Source organism: Corylus avellana, chromosome 5 (assembly GCF_965113065.1).
Source record: "Corylus avellana chromosome 5, dhCorAvel1.hap1.2, whole genome shotgun sequence".
NCBI lineage: Eukaryota > Viridiplantae > Streptophyta > Magnoliopsida > Fagales > Betulaceae > Corylus > Corylus avellana.
In genome coordinates, this window is record NC_142494.1 from 21,660,535 (window position 1) to 21,677,283 (window position 16,749).

Here is a 16,749-nt window from a genome sequence, read left to right on the forward strand (position 1 = left end):
GAACATGTTCCCTTTGACATTCTCAAGTCATGGGTAATGCGAATTATGCCATTCACGTAAGTTATATGTTTAAAAAACTCAGTTGACTTGAAGCAGAAAAAATAAAAGAAAATAAAATGATTAACAAACTCGCAGGTCAAACACCCATTATTTTATTAATTAATTAAGGTACATCTATGTTTGGAGTCAGCAATCCCATTAATTTTTTTATTTAAAAGGAGTATTTTGCACCCACAAAGCTTGAAAATACAAATCTTGAGGACTTTGCTTCAAAGTGAGGGAGGGAAGGAGTGGGGAAGATTGAAACATATATTATAATGGTTTATTTTGAGAGTAAACTGGTTGACTTTCTATATAAAATGGTATAATTTATTTAATATGTACTTTTTTTCATCTGAAAGAATGGTCGATTATCTATGTCCCTTCGGATGATGAATTGGACCATTTGATAAAATCCCTTTAGACATGGAAGATCCGATGCTTTGATTTGTACACTTCAATTATTTAGTTTATCTTCTTACAAAATTCTTTTTGGTTGGAGTGTCTTAAAGAAACCGTTGATCATGTTGACTTTTTTTTTTTGTGTGTGTATAAATAGCCGTCCACACATAGCCTATTTGTGTTGTGGCCTAAAAATACATTACAGAGACAGAGACAGAGACAGAGACAGAAACAGGGAGACGAGACACAGAGAGAGAGAGATGAGGAGCAATCAGGTGCGGTTGAACTGTGGTATAACAATGCCTTCCATTGGACTAGGCACTTATTCCTCCCAAAATGATAGGGAGACGACAGAGCTAGCCATTCATATGGCCCTCAAGGTATTATAAAATACAAATGAAGAAGAAAAATACATTTGATTTTGTTGCTATTTTTTCTATGAAAATGCTAATCAACATGCATGGCTGTGTAATATGCAGATGGGTTACAGGCTTTTTGATACAGCAAAAATCTATGGTTCAGAGCCAGCTGTGGGGAAAGCTTTGACAGATGCAATTCATGATGGGACGGTAGACAGAGGAGACATTTTTGTTACATCTAAACTCTGGGGGAGTGATCACCACGACCCTGTTTCAGGCCTCAAGCAAACTCTGCGGTAACCACTATGCACATGCAGGAAGAAAAACGAAATTAATAATAGCAAAATCTCTTTTATGGATGCCAAAATTGGATTTTTTTTTTTTTTTTTTTTTTTCACTCACATGGTTTAAATATAATATTGTTAAGTGGGTTTTCGAGAAATTAATAATAGTTTTGGGTTTGTGTTGGAATTTAGGAAGATGGGGATGGAATATGTGGACATGTACCTGGTGCACTGGCCAGTGAAGTTGAAGCCGTGGGCTTGTGATGCCGTCCCCAAAGAGGAGGACTTTGAACCGTTGGATCTTGAGTCCACCTGGGCTGGGATGGAGAAGTGCCTCGACATGGGGCTGTGCAGATGCATTGGTGTCAGCAATTTCTCCAGCAAGAAGATCCAACGGCTGCTAGATTTTGCTTCTGTACCTCCGGCCGTCAATCAGGTACAGTACCATGGTCGTACTCACAGCCAAACAAATTTTAAAATTCCATAACAAAAAAAAAACAAATCATATAAAGTGTAGGTTGAAGATGATGCAAATCAGCAGTATGAGTCATGCCATTTTCATCGTGGTCAGTGTTGTCATCAAATATATATATATTTTTATGGGAAATTATGGGGACATATATATAGTCCAATGTATGTGTACCAGCAAAGTGGAATTTTCAAACTCTGTGACGTTGGGTTTGAATTTAAGTCAATAATTTAATAGAAAAAAAGGAAAAACTACAAATCAATAAATCTTATTTTTTGTCTTCCATACGTGTCAATGTGTCATTCATTTTCATGTTTGGCTACTAATTAATGCTAATAGAAGAATAGCAGCCAACCGAAAAGACGTGAAATATAAAAATATATATGATTAGTTATGCAAAAAGAAAAAGAAAAAAGTCAATGATTTATTGAATATTGTTTTTTATTTTTTGTAATTTAGTGAATATTGTTTTTGAAATCAACAAAGTGTATTCAAAAGAGTGGCAAGCAGGTACTTTCAAACATGCTTCAGTTAGAATTAAAAATAAAAAATAAAAAATAAAAAGAAGAAGAAGAGGAGAGAAATGTTAAAGGTCAATAAGTTTCTCATATTTGGCTCATATTCTCTTATAATCAACTATTGGATTTGTGGGGTTCACCATTAACTTATGTGGGATGTAAATAAGTCTACAAATCTAATGATTGATTGTAAATGAACATGGGCCAAATATAGGGAACTTATTAACTCCTAGCATTTAAAAATAAAAAATAATAATAATAATAAGGCATGCTTCAATTATGCCTATGGTCCGGGAAGGACCCAAAAAGAGTTTTGTCACATAATTGAATAGGTATAATATATACTAATTTTAATAAAAATGTGGTTTCTAGCATTCATGATAGAATAGGTATAATATGGATATATAGTATATACCACATTTTTATCTCATAACTATCTCACAATGCAGACATGGCAGGTTCAACCAACTCTTGATTTTTTTTCTTTTATTTTTAATAACAATTGTTTCAAGGGTTTGTTAGACATGCCATGTCAGCATTATCAAATAAAAATGTGATTTCTAAAATTATTTGTATAATGTATAATATCAATTAATACTTGTTAAAAAAAAAAAAAAAGGCTAAAACTGCTAATCAAATTCCTTGTAATAATGTTAAATAGGTGGAAATGCATCCAATGTGGAGGCAAAGCAAGCTCCGAGAGACGTGTGCGGATCACAAAATCCACGTAAGTGCGTATTCACCGCTAGGTGGGCCCGGGAATGCATGGGGATCAACAGCTGTGGTAGATCACCCACTCATCCAATCCATTGCTCTTAAACACCGAGCAACCCCAGCTCAGGTACACCAAAATTAATTACCTAATATTTAATTTATGACCCATAATATTACCAGAATTTGCTAAAAACTACCGCATTCTTTTACATCTTATTTTTATTTAAAAGGTTATCTAATTAAGGTTGCTCCAATTGTATGAAGGTTGCTCTAAAATGGGGATTATCGAAAGGATCAAGCGTGATCGTGAAGAGCTTCAATCATGATAGGATGAAGGAGAACATGGGGTGCTTTGATCTCAAGTTGAACGATCAAGAACTCCTTGCCATCGACAAGTTGGAAGAGAGGAAGATCATGAGGGGGGAGTTTCTTGTTAATGAAACAACAAGCCCATACAGGACAATTCATGATCTCTGGGATGATGAAATTTAAGTAAAAACTACAATAATGCTGCAGTGTCTGACTAATAATAAAAATTCACACAACCTTAAATTTTTTTTTTTTTTTCCTTCATGTTTTCTATTGTACTCCATTGATGCTGAAAGCCCAAAGCTATTTACTGGGTTTTATTCATGGTTAGGGATGGAGTGTGTACAAGTCTCTGGAATGTGGGGATAAGTTTATATATATATGTGCCATTGTGTAAACATAACTACCTCCATTCATTTACCAGTAAACAAAATTTAGAGAAATATTATGTCAAAATTTGTCTAGTTTCCCTAATAATTGGGAGAATGTTTTCCTTCAAATATTATTGGACAAATAATCATACTCCATTAGTTCCTATTACACTAATGATTGATAAAAGCTTCAATCTAAATAGATGGCACACAATATTTTTCAAATACTCTATAAAAAAAATAATAATAAAAACTAAAAAATTTTGCTATTTTGTTTAAAATCTCATTTTTAACATAAAATTACAATGTTAAACACACTCTAAATAGAAATAGACGAGTTTCGGCAAGAATATGAAAATCTCCTTCCATAAACCCAATTATATCAAATAGATGAAGTCAAAAGGAAAAGCTTTTTTTAAAAATAATAATAATAATAATAATAATAATAATTAATTTTTGAATTATTTATCTATTTTTTTATGTCGGGGAACCTCTTCAAGGCAGGACCCTTCCGACCCACCTGTGCAGAGTAAACCCCGGTTCCATGCACCACATCCTCGGAAGTTTCTCTACACGGAACTAGTTAAATCGCTGGCTTTTTTTTTTTTTATAGTAACAAGAAAAACTGGAACAATAACAACTGCGTCTTTTTTTGTTTATCTAAAGAGGTTGTACAGAGAATGCATTCAATCATCGATGCGCACATAGCACATCATATAATTAAGCTTCACAATAACCCCTTCCTCCCCTTCTAAAATGGTGAACTGATAAAGACAAATATGTTGGAATTGGTAACCAAAGAATTCGGCCAAATCGAAATGCATACATTTGTACAACGTCTCATACACCAAGGGGGGCACGAGTATCATAAAACAATTAACTTATCGAACCATTAGTGGGGGACCTGCACGTATCCTCTATAGAGCATGATCCGGTCTTGAAAATCGGGCACCTGGATTTCAGGAAGTGCAGGGTGTTCCAAGAGGCTGGCAATTGGAGTGAGAGAAAAGGAACTGTAATCAAAAGAAGACGAATCCCAAGACCCTTCATTCATCCGGCTAGAGGCTCAAGAAAGGTCCCTGTGAAAAGTTAAGCTTTACATTCACTTCCCGACATTTGGTGCTCCAACTTCCAGCCACTTCCCCATGAAGTCATGCCCGGAACCCCTACGGATTTTGTTCTCTCCCCATTTGAATTTAGATCATTACGAGGGGTATCTGAATGAGAGAGGGAAAGGAAAATTAAATGTTGAAAGACGTGAAACCAAGTAATAGTCAACTATATGTATCATTAGTCATCACTTATTTCCTAGCATATCAGAGGTATGTTAGAAAACTAAAAGCCATTTAGTTTTTCTTTCTTTACCCCTTTCTTCCCGGTTGAATAAAATTCTCAAAATGGAAAGCATCTTTGACAGACACCTTTCATTCTCCTTTCTGCAATCTTTTATTTCCCTATCATCTTCTTGGATAAGTAATAAAGGGTGTCGACCTAGTTAGTATACAAGAGATGCACAAAAGAAAAAAAGAACACTTATAAATGAAAAGCTTTTTTTTTTTTTTTGATAAGTAATAATTAAGTTTTATTAAAGCTTATAAATGAAAAGCCTATTATACACATACAGTAATAAAGCTTAAAACTATTGAAGGTTCATTTAATACCTCTCTCAAGCTAACATCAGAATGTGTTCTAATTTTCAGCTGGTCGTGTCTCCTTTTCGTTGGAATTAGATGAAATGCCCTGCTCAATACACTGCACAAAAGTAATTATCCAGGAAAGGAATCAGAACAACATTCTGGTCCAGAAACAAAGAAACCACTAATAATATAATGCAGGATCATTTTCAGATGATCGGGAAATGAAATGGAGACAATGGAACCACATTGCACCAAGAAAACATAAAGCTCGAGGTTTTATGTAATATCCTAGTTAAGGGACAGAAAGGAAACACGCGCACACACACACACGAGTAAGACACCGAGCACAGAAGTATTGTGCCGAGTTTGTTCCCACCTCCAGGGCAACTGAACTCTAAGCACATGGAATAAGGGACCTATATGAGTCAACCCACTCTCCCCAGAATACAACTGCCAAATAAAGCCAATTAATTGCATACTAAGCAAAGAGCCCTGGCCATCAAGTCTTGCACCTTCCACTCATAGATGAGGTCACCATCGCCTAAATTTTTTTTTTTAAGTTTTTTTTAGGCCCATCCTAAAAATATATTTTTCGGCTTTCTTCAAATATTATTGGCTAACCTCGGATACATAATACATAGAATATGCCTCAAACTGGCCAAACAAACTCTTGATCTAAATAAAAGTGAATCTAGGCAGTGAGCAATTTCACCCTGAAACTTGATTTACAAACAACCATGAAGTAAAACTGTTTTAGCACTGCATTTTAGTTTCAAGAATTATACATTTCATGGGTGGGTGAAGACACAAGGCCTCAAGTTGTATATCTTTCACAACTATCTCATTTATCATAAACTAAGTGATGCATTTGCAACATTCCCTAGAAATCATGGCTTTTGAATCTCTTTGTTTATGAAGACAACACCAAAACGCTGTCTTCACACCAGCTAGCTGGGCTCAAAATCCACATTTTCCAGGTTGAAAGAGCAATCAGATGGACAGAAGAGCTCAGTATCTTATACTATTTAATGCAGCCATGGAATATCAACTTGCTGCCTTCAGACAAGCCAGCATCTTATAATATACCTGAAGAAGATAACTGTGCAGCCAATCCAGTGTTTGTGGGAATGTCGTTGGTGATATATTGACAACTGTCAAACCCTATTCCAAGAAAATGAAATAAAATTAGGTAGAAAAAATAATGGACAACACTTATGACCCAAAAAAATAATGACGAAAATGATGGTAAGCAACACTCTAAAACTCCTGATTACAAAGAAGTTTGGGTATCCCTAAAAGAGTAACTATGATACAGAATCCTAAAAGTAAGAGGAAGGTGAAGCTCCAAGTTGCAGGCACTTTGAAATCCAGTAGGTTAGAAATTCAAAAAAACTTCCCTTTGACTTTTAAGTCGCAAACTTGACAGAATATTTTTAAAAATACATTATATATACATTATCTTGCACCCAAAACACCTGTCACCTCGTAACCTAGAATCTCCAGTAAGATCTCAGCTATTCAAAATATCATGAATTTAAACTATATTATATTTTTTGAAAAATATATTTCACTAGACCTTATATAATGGCACAAGTGTACCTCCAGATCATGCTCCCATTAAGCTTTAAAACATAAAATAAAAGGACAACTATGGACTTATCAAACAAATGATATGAAAGCCCTCTCATCTGTCTTGCTTCATGCTTTATTCCAGAAGGCAGCACCAAACTGAAAATAAAGACATACAATCTGATCTCGGCAATAATCCTCCTACCCTGTTTGGTTCATAGAAACTTTCCAGTTTATTTTATATGCTAGAAACTATTAACCAAATAATAGAACCACTTCCCCAATTTTTCGGTGAGTCTGAAAATATGAACTTGAATCTAAAAGCTTCATAAGCATGAGAATTTAAGCCCCAAAAGTAGGGGTGGGCAAATTAACCGTTACCGTTTAACCGGCCGTCTACCGGCTTCGACCGAACCGATATAAACCGTAGCCGATATGCCGATATCCTTATCGGTTAAAAAAAGTATACCGGAATTCGGTCCGGTTAAGCGGTTCTTATCGGTTAACCGATAAGAAACCGGATTTTTTTTTATTTTTATTTTATTTTATTTTATTTTATTTTATTTTTTATTTTTTAAGTCCTAGTCCCAAAACGGCGCCGTTTAGTCTTTTAGAGAGGTTTCCAAATTCCCACAAGTGACACAGGTTTTCGAATTTGTGTAATGGTGTTGCCCATGACTTATTTTCCTTTTGCTAAGTGACTTTAATTAGTTAATACTTTGTTTATTATTCATTAATGAATTTTGTTTTAATTTGGGTTTGGGTAGATTTTATGTTTTTTTTTTAAGTGATGGCATTTGATGAGATTTCTTTGCCTTTGGTAAAAGCATTTTTTATTAACTAGTTTTGCTAGTCTAATTAGCATTCATTATGTTAATTAGTCCATTTGCTTTGGAAAAATGTATTTTATAATATTAAAAAAAAAAAAAAAAAAGTTGAAGTGGATCAATATAAAAAAGCTTCAATTTTTAGCCCAAAAAACAAATATTTGGGTCCCAACAAAAAGTATTTGGTCCCTAAAACAACTCATTTTTAATAAATTATTTTAGCCCAACAAAAAGTATTTGGGCTCTCAAAAGTCAAAAAAACTCATTTTTTGTTTTTGGCCCAACAAAATAAATCAATATAAAGCTCTCGGTTAAATCGGTTAACCGGTTTAACCGGACCGTTTAACCGTGTACCGTTTTAACCGAAATTATCGGTTAAAATTCTTATTGGTTCGGTATCGGTTAATAAACCGTTTAACCGAAAATTATCGGTTAATAACCGATAAGGTCCTTAACCGGACCGTTTTGACCGATACCCAAGCCTACCCAAAAGCATGATTCCACAACCTATTAATCATACACACTCCAGTAAGGTGGTTCCAAGTAAAGATTTTGTTTTCTGGTCATGAATGCCATAAGTTAGTTCATGCTGTTCATTATTAAAAGATGATTCAACTATCCCAATACTGAATGAAAACTGGAAATTCAAAAGCTGATCTATGGTGAAAATCTCCCTGGAAACAAATTTCTGAAATTGTGGTGTAGACTACATGAAACTTAAATATTTCCTACAAGAATCTTTCAATTGTTTCCTTTCTTTCCCTCTTTACATTGTCCATTAATATCCATATTAAAATATTAATTAAATGATTAAATTCAATCTTTTCAATAAGCTTAACATGGTATCACAGCAGAGTCTTAAGTTCGAACTTTAGCTCCACAATTTACCCCTCACTTCAATTAAACATTCCACTTGTTGGGCTTCACTTGTTGGAGGATGCTCCACCTTTCTTACCAAGCATCTCTAAAGTTAGTAAACATCCTAAAACCGTTAATTTGTTTATTTGAAGGTCCATTAATATAATTAAGTCAGTTCTTAATTACTACTAAAGATGAAAGATAATGGAAAGCCTGCTTGCTTCCTATTAACCAAAAGAAACAAACATGAATCAGATTACCTGTGACTTGAACGAGCAAAGATAGTCCTGAATGATTTTTAAGTTGGCTATTAGCTTATCTTTATCCTGTAAAAAATGAAGTGTTTGGAAGAAAAGTATTAAAAAAATTCAGAGGAAAAACAGATCTTGTTATAGGCAATTCAGAATCAAGCAAAGAAGTAACAAATAAAAGGAAATAAAATAATGAAAAATGGACAGGTTCCAGACAATATAATAGCATGCCTCATCATTGACCAAAACCAAAAGGGCCTTTTGCATACACTGTTGGAAGGCTAATAATTTTTTGATTCTATATCTTTAAATTATCAGCCAATTTTGAAAAATTAGAGTTCGCTTGGTAAAACTCTTTATAACTTTTTAGAGGGTGCTTTTCACTTTTTAGTTGTGATGTAACATAAAGGTAAAAGAGTTGAGTTGTGTTAATGTATTGTTTTTTTGATAAAAAGCAAAAAGCTCTCCTAAAAGGCATTGCCAACCTATATTCTAGTGGAGAAGCAAAACTTATTCGGTGTTTCTTAATCAAATTTTTGGATCAACTTTCCCAATCAATTTATGCAGCCAATTTCTAATCTAATTTTATCAGAAGTAGACTAATAAACTGCCAAAAAAATTTTAAAAAAAATTCCTGAAAGACATTCTAGACCAGAATCAAGGCATATGCTTTTTATAGTATACAACTATGTCAATTCATGCTTCTTTATATCATATGCATTGTATTGGTTTTTCCCTTTCAAGAAATTTTGATATGATTTTCAACAGAAAACTCCTGACTATCCATTCCATATCATGCATAACACATTTCTTTGACTTCTACTTTTTTTTTTTTCCCCTCTTCTTCCTTTGCATGGCCAACCATGTTTCTCTAATTAATTATTTGTTGAACCAGTTCTTTAACTGATTTCTTCTTTCCAATACTTAACCATGTTTCCGTTACTTCATTTATGTCTGTTTTCTTAAAAATAGACATCACCAGACAGTATTGAAATTTCTGTCTCGTCTTTGTTTTTTTAATAAGTATTCTCTGCCTCATCTGCACATAAGTAATTTTATGCTCAAAATAGTCAACCACATCGCTCATACAATAAGGCAGACATTCTGTGTTACCAGTTGCCATTACCAAAGCAGGGCACCATTAAGTTGCCAAGACTAGAAGTTTAGAACAATGGCTGACTATTGATTGACTCTTTCATATATTAGAAAGGGGGGAAATGGAAGGCAAAGGAATTTGGGGAGGACAAAAGGGAATAACCAAACTGCCTTCCCCACTTAATATAATAATATGGATGCCACCATGCTCCTAAATTGCATAATGTAAATATATTTTGAAACCATTTCTTATTTCATAATTTTGTCAACTTTACTCTTTACAACTTTTCTATTAAAATTACACATAACAGTAGAAAAACAAAGGAGCTCATCTCTGTGACCCAGTCGAATACAATGAGATTTTGAGCTCTTTGCATGCAGAACCTTATTTCTTACATCACATTAAAATTATCCTTTTTAAACTCTATTTTACATTTTCATGACCACATTTCCATATTCTTTATAGGTGTATCCTATAATTACCATATATAAACACAAGTATATAGAAGTTACAAAACTAGCAAAAACTAGGTTAACTCCTCCCCCTCCCCCCTCCCCCCCCCTCCCCCCAAAAAAAAAAAAAAAATCCACTTTTTCTCTATATTACTTTACAGCTAAATAATGAACAACCTGATCCATATGTTAAAAGGTCTTCTAAATAGGTACCAATATAAACTTGACAATCATCAGTACCTGGACTAGACATTTATCCTTAAATATACGAGTCGAGATCCACTCCTCTAGTAATGCCTGCACATTTAGCTTTGTTATATTTTCACCACTCTTGTTCTTATTTCTCAATTTAAAAAAAACTAGCCGAAGTTACATTATAGTATAATAAAAACCACAAAAGTGCATAAAAACATCCCCACACCTTATGATCAAATTCAGACATCTTCAGAACTATAGGTACAATTATTGGTTCAGCACCAGACTTCTCCTTCCTAACAGCACTATTTCCACCAGTCTCTGAATCTTTAAGAGTTTCACCTGTGTGAACAGAAAAGAAGCCAGGAAATGTTGCATCTTAGAAGTAATTCTTTTCACTCATTCATCATGCAAGTATACGCATACACGAGTCTTCAATCTCAGAAGGGATCTAAACAATTTTAAACATGACAGCAGAACCCAGAGCGTAAGTTGACCTTTGCTCCCGGACACACTTCTTGCTAGGTTGATAGACTCCAGAGTATCCGAGACTTTATTCAGCTGATTAGCAGAACTCCCTTCTTCTGAGCTCACATGCCCAGAACAATTGCTCTTTTTACTGTCATATCCATTAACACTACTAGAATTGTTTTCAATCTCTGTTGCAGTACTATCATCACATGTCACAGATACATGATTAGCCTCTTTAGATTTTTCCAGCATGTTAGCTAATGTCTTATTTTCGTCATCCATCAAATAAATGCTTGGATCTAAATGTATTCCCTGCCATTATGGAAAAAAAAATGTAAAAAGGTCAATCATAAAATAAAACATACTATCAAAGCACCACAACAGGTGCACCCTGGGGGGGGGGGGGGGGGAGGGGGGGGAAGAGGGTGAACAACTAGAGGATCCAAATAATTAAACAGTGAACACACCTCAATTATAATTGGCTTCCCATCTTTCATAGCTTTCTTCAAATCACCAGCCAAACCTAACAAGGAAATGCTATGCAAATCAATAACAAATACACTTGCTAGTACAATGACATAATTTCCCATAAAGAAGAGAGACGCTCCATATGATTCTCTCAAATAATTATAAAATCCATACTATCTAATGGCATTTCAAAATCTATTTTAGGCAAATCACAACAGCTAAATTATTTCCCTGGAAAAGTTCTCAGCATCTTAAAAGTAAAACTGAAAGACTACCTTTACGAACAATTCTGCATTCTCTACAAAATTCAGTGATCAACTCCTCAGAGGAGCTGAAGTCTCGGGCCCATACTGGAGTAGATGCCAATGGTGCACTAAATCAGATATAAGAAGAGAATAAGCATTCTGATTCAGTCTCAAAAGGAAGAGGAGGGGTAGTAATAAGGCTCAGTTGTCAAAAGGAAGTTTCTCTTGCTATAGAGATAAATCATTGCAAACAAAGAAGTGATCAGTTGTCAAAGGAAGTAATAAGGTTCACATTCAAATTTAAGAAACTGGAATCTAAAATATTGCATTCCCTTTTGTTCTCGATGACTTGGAAATAGAAATATCAGGGGCAGTAAACTGTTAATATAACACATTATTTCAAGAAAGCATCTACCTCTGATGACACCCTACTTTATTTACCAGGGGATATCATTATCAATCCAAAACCAGATAACTTCCTACTACCTATCACAGAAGTAAAACAAGTGTAAAAACTAAAAGATTATGGGTGGTGTAATCCACTGCTATGGTAAGATTCTTTCTTTTTCAATCCAAATACCAATATGTATTCTCAGGAGCTGGTGCATTAGGAATAGTTCAAGTAAAATGCAAAAAGAACATCGCGAACATGTAGGCACAATCAATAAACATCACCAACAATAGGGCCATACTTTAATTCCATTTGTATCCACCAACCGCAAATGAACAAACACATGCTACCATAAAACTGTCCTAATATGCGTAAGTCTGCAGAGAGACAAATGTCACTTGGTACTTTCTCAGCTGTGGATTTCCAGCCAGAAGGGTTCTTAGCATGGTCAACCATATAACCTCAGCAATAGATTCCTCGTGCATGACAAACATAAACAAAAAAAGGAAAGAAAAAAAAGAAAAAAAAAGTGTCCTTATTGTCTTTCTTCTACATTTGGAGTTCTGAATTGTTCCAAGCAATAAGCTTCTACCATCCGAAAAGGAAAATGTGCTCAATGAGATTAAGCAAAGGAATAAATAAATTCAGGACATACTCTGTCGCTGTTCGTAGCAATTCATACACCATATCTGTCTGTAACAATTAAGAAACACAGATGTTAAAAGGCATAAGTATACAACCAAAAAGGAGTTATATATGAATGAGAAAGAGAGGCAGAATATCTCTACAAATATAAGGTAGGACCTGTAGAACATTCGGCAAATTTAGCCTTTGGGCCAGCTGGGTAGCAATGGTAGACTTTCCAACACAGGCAGTTCCACATACAAGAATTACAAATGGCACTCTTTGGTGGTGAAATCTGAAAGGTGACAAGAAATACAACATTACTATAAAGCGAAATAGTTAACATAAATGTAAATGTTGAAATAAATCCTAAAATTTATTAAAAAGGGCTAATGTACACAACCCGAGTACACAAAAAATCCAAAGAAAAACCACATAAGCGAGAAAAGTGAAATGTAAAGAATCTATAAGATCAAGAAACAAGGGAAAAGAGAAACAGGATGACTCTGTCAACCTAGCAAAAAGAGAACTTCCAAAAGGTGCCTTCTGATCAAGCAAGAATATTTAACCCCCTCAAAGGACAGCCTGTTTCCCAACCAAACACGCTAACTCAAGGATAACAGAGCTGCATTCCATGCTGGTGCTTGTCTACCACCAAAAACACCCATGCCATCTTGTCCCTAAGCCTAGGTGCGGCAAAACCCAAGATAATTCAATAGAGAACACACCAAGCACAACAACTCCCATACAACTGAGCAATGCAAAAGAAGGCAATTAACTGACTCGTCTACCAACTTCATGCAAAATCAGTTCACATGCATGTGCTATCTCTTTATTTAGTTATCAAAAGTGAATTTCCCTAGAACGGGATGTACATGAGCCCAGCCCAGCCCTATAAAACTCCAAACCAATCCTAGAGCCTACTTGAAAAGCCAAAGCCAACCTCATAATATAGTGCATGGGCAACCCTATCCTACATGAAAAGGTGCATGTAGCAAAAAGCCATTTAATAATATCAACTCCAAAAAGCTCCACTATTTCCAAACGAGGAAAGCTTGGCAACAATAAAACATCAAACAAACAAACAAATCAATGAAACATAAAAATAAAACATCAAACAAACAAACAAATCAATGAAACATAAATTTATCAACAAACAAACCAACAGAAAGAGCGTTAAATTATATGAAAAGCAGAATGAGGAATCAACTACTACTATGCAGCTAACTGTGAAGAGAACACCAAGTAAAAGAGACCACCAAGTAATATCGAAAATATTGAACGCTATCTTCAAAGAATGCATGCTAACCTGGTCATCATCTTGTAACGACTAATGTACTCTTCCCCATAACCCCGCCGCTCCATAAGCTGTGCATCTTGACTTGTTAGAATACTCATGCAAGTAACCCAATATCTACAAAAACTCAAAAAGTTTTCTACTTTTGACAACTGTTATTCCATTGCAATCATATTCAGTAATGGCAACCAAGCCTTCTCTCATCTAAGAAAAATCCCTTCTTTTCCACAACCAGTTTAGAACTAATTATGAACAAGTGAATATTTAATTTAAAATTGAACAGATTACAAAAAAAGTGCAGAATGTCAATCAAATTTTGTTTTTACATATCTTTGTGATTGATGCCGTCTCCTAGGATATTTTTTCATCCTTACCTAGTTATGAGCATCGCCCAATATCTATCAATATAACAACCATACAACAAACAAAACCCTGCAAAAGGTAATTTGATGCAGCCAAGTATAAACCCAACCCCTAAACTCACACTTGGATCCAAGGACAAAAATTATACATCCGAGTCTAATCAGCTTTCAGCAGTTTTCTAACACCACTCAAAATCCATGAGCTATTGGGCACAAAATTCATTCCCTTATGGAAATGAGAGAAAAAAGCAATTTTTCTGGAATGTGAATTCTTATCCTCTGAACCATATATAGCTACACAAACACATATCTATACACAAACTTCTTAGAATACTTGTTCTTTACATTTTCATTCTTTTCATAAAAAAGTTTTCTCCCTCTTCCCCATTTGTTTCAAAATCAAGAGGCAAATCTAAAACCTGAACACTGAAACCCTTGGATGGCATCTATGATGAGATCAATCAAAATAAAGGTGGTGTTACACTAAATAGAGCAATTATGGTGTTAATTTATTGAAAATGTAGGAATACAGCATTGCAACAGATACGAATTTTGTTTCACAAAGCTCACAAACCAGGCACGTCAACTCAAAGACAATAAAGGAAAGATACAACATAGATTGAACTCAAACCCAACATGGTCAAATGGAGAGCTGCAACACATTAAGCATAGGTGGGCCATAGGTTGCGGTTTTCATAGGGTAAGGTGAGGCCATTTTCACATGCAACCTAATTCGCCGCTGCAAAGCAAAAGGAAAAAAACTGTGTTTGTACACCACTTAAAAACTCAGCACTGGAGGATTTTTACTTGCATTACATTAAGAAAGTGTGACCTAGTTTTAAAAACGAACCATTGGACTTTCATATGAACGCCTGGAAGGGCACATATACATCCCACTAATACCCCATAACATTTTAAGTCATTAATAGTGGCATTCCAATCTTACAATAAGGAAAGAAAGATAAGACAAAATCAATGGGTTACTGATATTAGCCATCCTAGGACCCTAACTTCTAAGTTGCACATGTAACTTATCCATGAGCTTACTACCAGAAACATTATAGTGAAATGTAATTCAGATTCCCATATACATCGAAAGATTCAAAAAGAAAAAGGAAAGCAAATATCATAAGGAAAAACAGAACCCTGAAATGCAAGGAGTCGGTTAAGTAGTACAGATGGCATACCTTAAACAGATTAGCTTCCAAATCAGACTGGGAGCTGTAACATAACACAAACAGAAACCTTTGACTAAATCTGGATAAAAGAAGCAAAAAACAAAACAAAGAAGGGAAAGGCGCCATACACATCTAAAAGACTGTTGTCAATAAGCAGCTTCTTGAGTTCAAGAGCAATTTTGATAGCTACATGATTTGGAATCTGCAACCAGCAAGTCGTAAAAACTAACACCGAAATTCCAGTTGCAATGGCTCCTTCTTAAATTTAGATTGCAGAATGTAAACAACTGGCATAATTATCCCAAGCAGAGGTAAATTGAAAGAGGCAAGTGCATTGCAACATATTCACCATCAACATGATCTGATATCGCTTTGAACATCTCTAAAGGATGCTAAACACACAAAATAAAAGTGTGATATTGATTTCAAAGAGCTCTAAAGGATGCTAAACACAAACTAATACAAACGAAAAAGAGCAATAAATAGCATCGGAAAATCAGGATTCGCACATTGAGTTAAAGACAAAAAATAAATAAATAAATAAAGAACAAGATTGGCTTGGGAGTGAATTCGAGACCTTAGTGACAGTTAACATTCTGCTGAGCAAGAATCTGGATAGAACGTAGTAGTGATCCGCATTTTCACCCAACCACACCTTTACCTTTAACAACAAAGACCCAAAAAAAAGTTAAAAATCAAACCATACCAAGTTAGAGAACTAAAAGAGTATGCATGTCAAAGAATCGGTCAATTTCTGATTGGATGCCGAGAAAACAAAAGAAGGGAAACTACAAAACCTTGACAAAGTCGTATTTGGAGGAAGCATTTCGGGAAGAGAATCTGATGGTGGGTAAGGGGGAATCTTTCTCAGTGTCTTCTCCGCTCTTAGGGCTCGAAACTGCGATTCCCTTCCCCTTCTTCATCTCTCGCTCGCTTGGAAATTTCACCACGAAGCTCTCTTGCACTCTCGTCTCACTTTAAACTACTATGGTTTTGCCACGTCTATGAGAAATAGTTAATTAATGAGACTTTCCAAGTTTCCAGACACAATAATAAGAGAGAGAGTAGATGAGATTTTTTGTCATGCATATTGGAACACCTATCTTATCTTAATTAACTTTTTAGATTTATATAAATTATTTTTATTTTTAATAATTAATTAATATAAATGTAATTATATATAATCACAATTTTTAAAAATATAATTCGGCGTTTGGTAATTTGACATTTAAAATTGCAATTTAACTGATAAAGTCATACGTCATTAAAAGTTAAAATTGCACCTTCTTGCCTGCATTGCATGTTTTCAAATGCATTTCTAAAATAAGACAATTTTGCAATTATGTTTAAAATTGCACTTTTA

At 34.7% G+C, this 16,749-nt stretch overlaps 2 protein-coding genes across 2 annotated transcripts; one reads left to right on the forward strand and one right to left on the reverse strand.

The window, feature by feature from the left end:
• Positions 1-701: 701 nt before the first annotated feature.
• LOC132180274 (NAD(P)-linked oxidoreductase superfamily protein) lies at positions 702-3,277 on the forward strand. Its single transcript, XM_059593033.2, has 5 exons — positions 702-821; positions 921-1,096; positions 1,277-1,520; positions 2,733-2,912; positions 3,050-3,277. The coding sequence occupies exons 1-5, from the start codon at positions 702-704 to the stop codon at positions 3,275-3,277; spliced, it is 948 nt and encodes a 315-aa protein (XP_059449016.2).
• An 814-nt stretch (positions 3,278-4,091) lies between these two features.
• LOC132182269 (P-loop containing nucleoside triphosphate hydrolases superfamily protein) lies at positions 4,092-16,382 on the reverse strand. Its single transcript, XM_059595456.2, has 16 exons — positions 16,184-16,382; positions 15,964-16,047; positions 15,515-15,588; positions 15,396-15,429; positions 13,859-13,917; positions 12,730-12,844; positions 12,581-12,618; positions 11,565-11,662; positions 11,289-11,344; positions 10,848-11,133; positions 10,577-10,692; positions 10,396-10,452; positions 8,617-8,682; positions 6,189-6,263; positions 5,127-5,217; positions 4,092-4,682 (listed from the first exon to the last, which is right to left on the reverse strand). The coding sequence occupies exons 1-15, from the start codon at positions 16,307-16,309 to the stop codon at positions 5,155-5,157; spliced, it is 1,347 nt and encodes a 448-aa protein (XP_059451439.2). The 5' UTR covers positions 16,310-16,382; the 3' UTR covers positions 4,092-4,682; positions 5,127-5,154.
• Positions 16,383-16,749: the final 367 nt, after the last annotated feature.

Excerpts from the sequence above, each read along its gene's own strand:
- LOC132182269 (XM_059595456.2), bottom strand. The coding sequence starts at position 16,309 with ATGAAGAAGGGGAAGGGAATCGCAGTTTCGAGCCCTAAGAGCGGAGAA. Across the intron at positions 10,693-10,847 it reads AAGTGTGTCCGGGAGCAAAG|GTGAAACTCTTAAAGATTCA; the intron begins GTCAACTTACGC and ends CTGTTCACACAG. Across the intron at positions 5,218-6,188 it reads TGCACAGTTATCTTCTTCAG|TGTATTGAGCAGGGCATTTC; the intron begins GTATATTATAAG and ends ACTTTTGTGCAG.
- LOC132180274 (XM_059593033.2), top strand. The coding sequence starts at position 702 with ATGAGGAGCAATCAGGTGCGGTTGAACTGTGGTATAACAATGCCTTCC. Across the intron at positions 1,097-1,276 it reads GGCCTCAAGCAAACTCTGCG|GAAGATGGGGATGGAATATG; the intron begins GTAACCACTATG and ends GTTGGAATTTAG. Across the intron at positions 2,913-3,049 it reads ACCGAGCAACCCCAGCTCAG|GTTGCTCTAAAATGGGGATT; the intron begins GTACACCAAAAT and ends AATTGTATGAAG.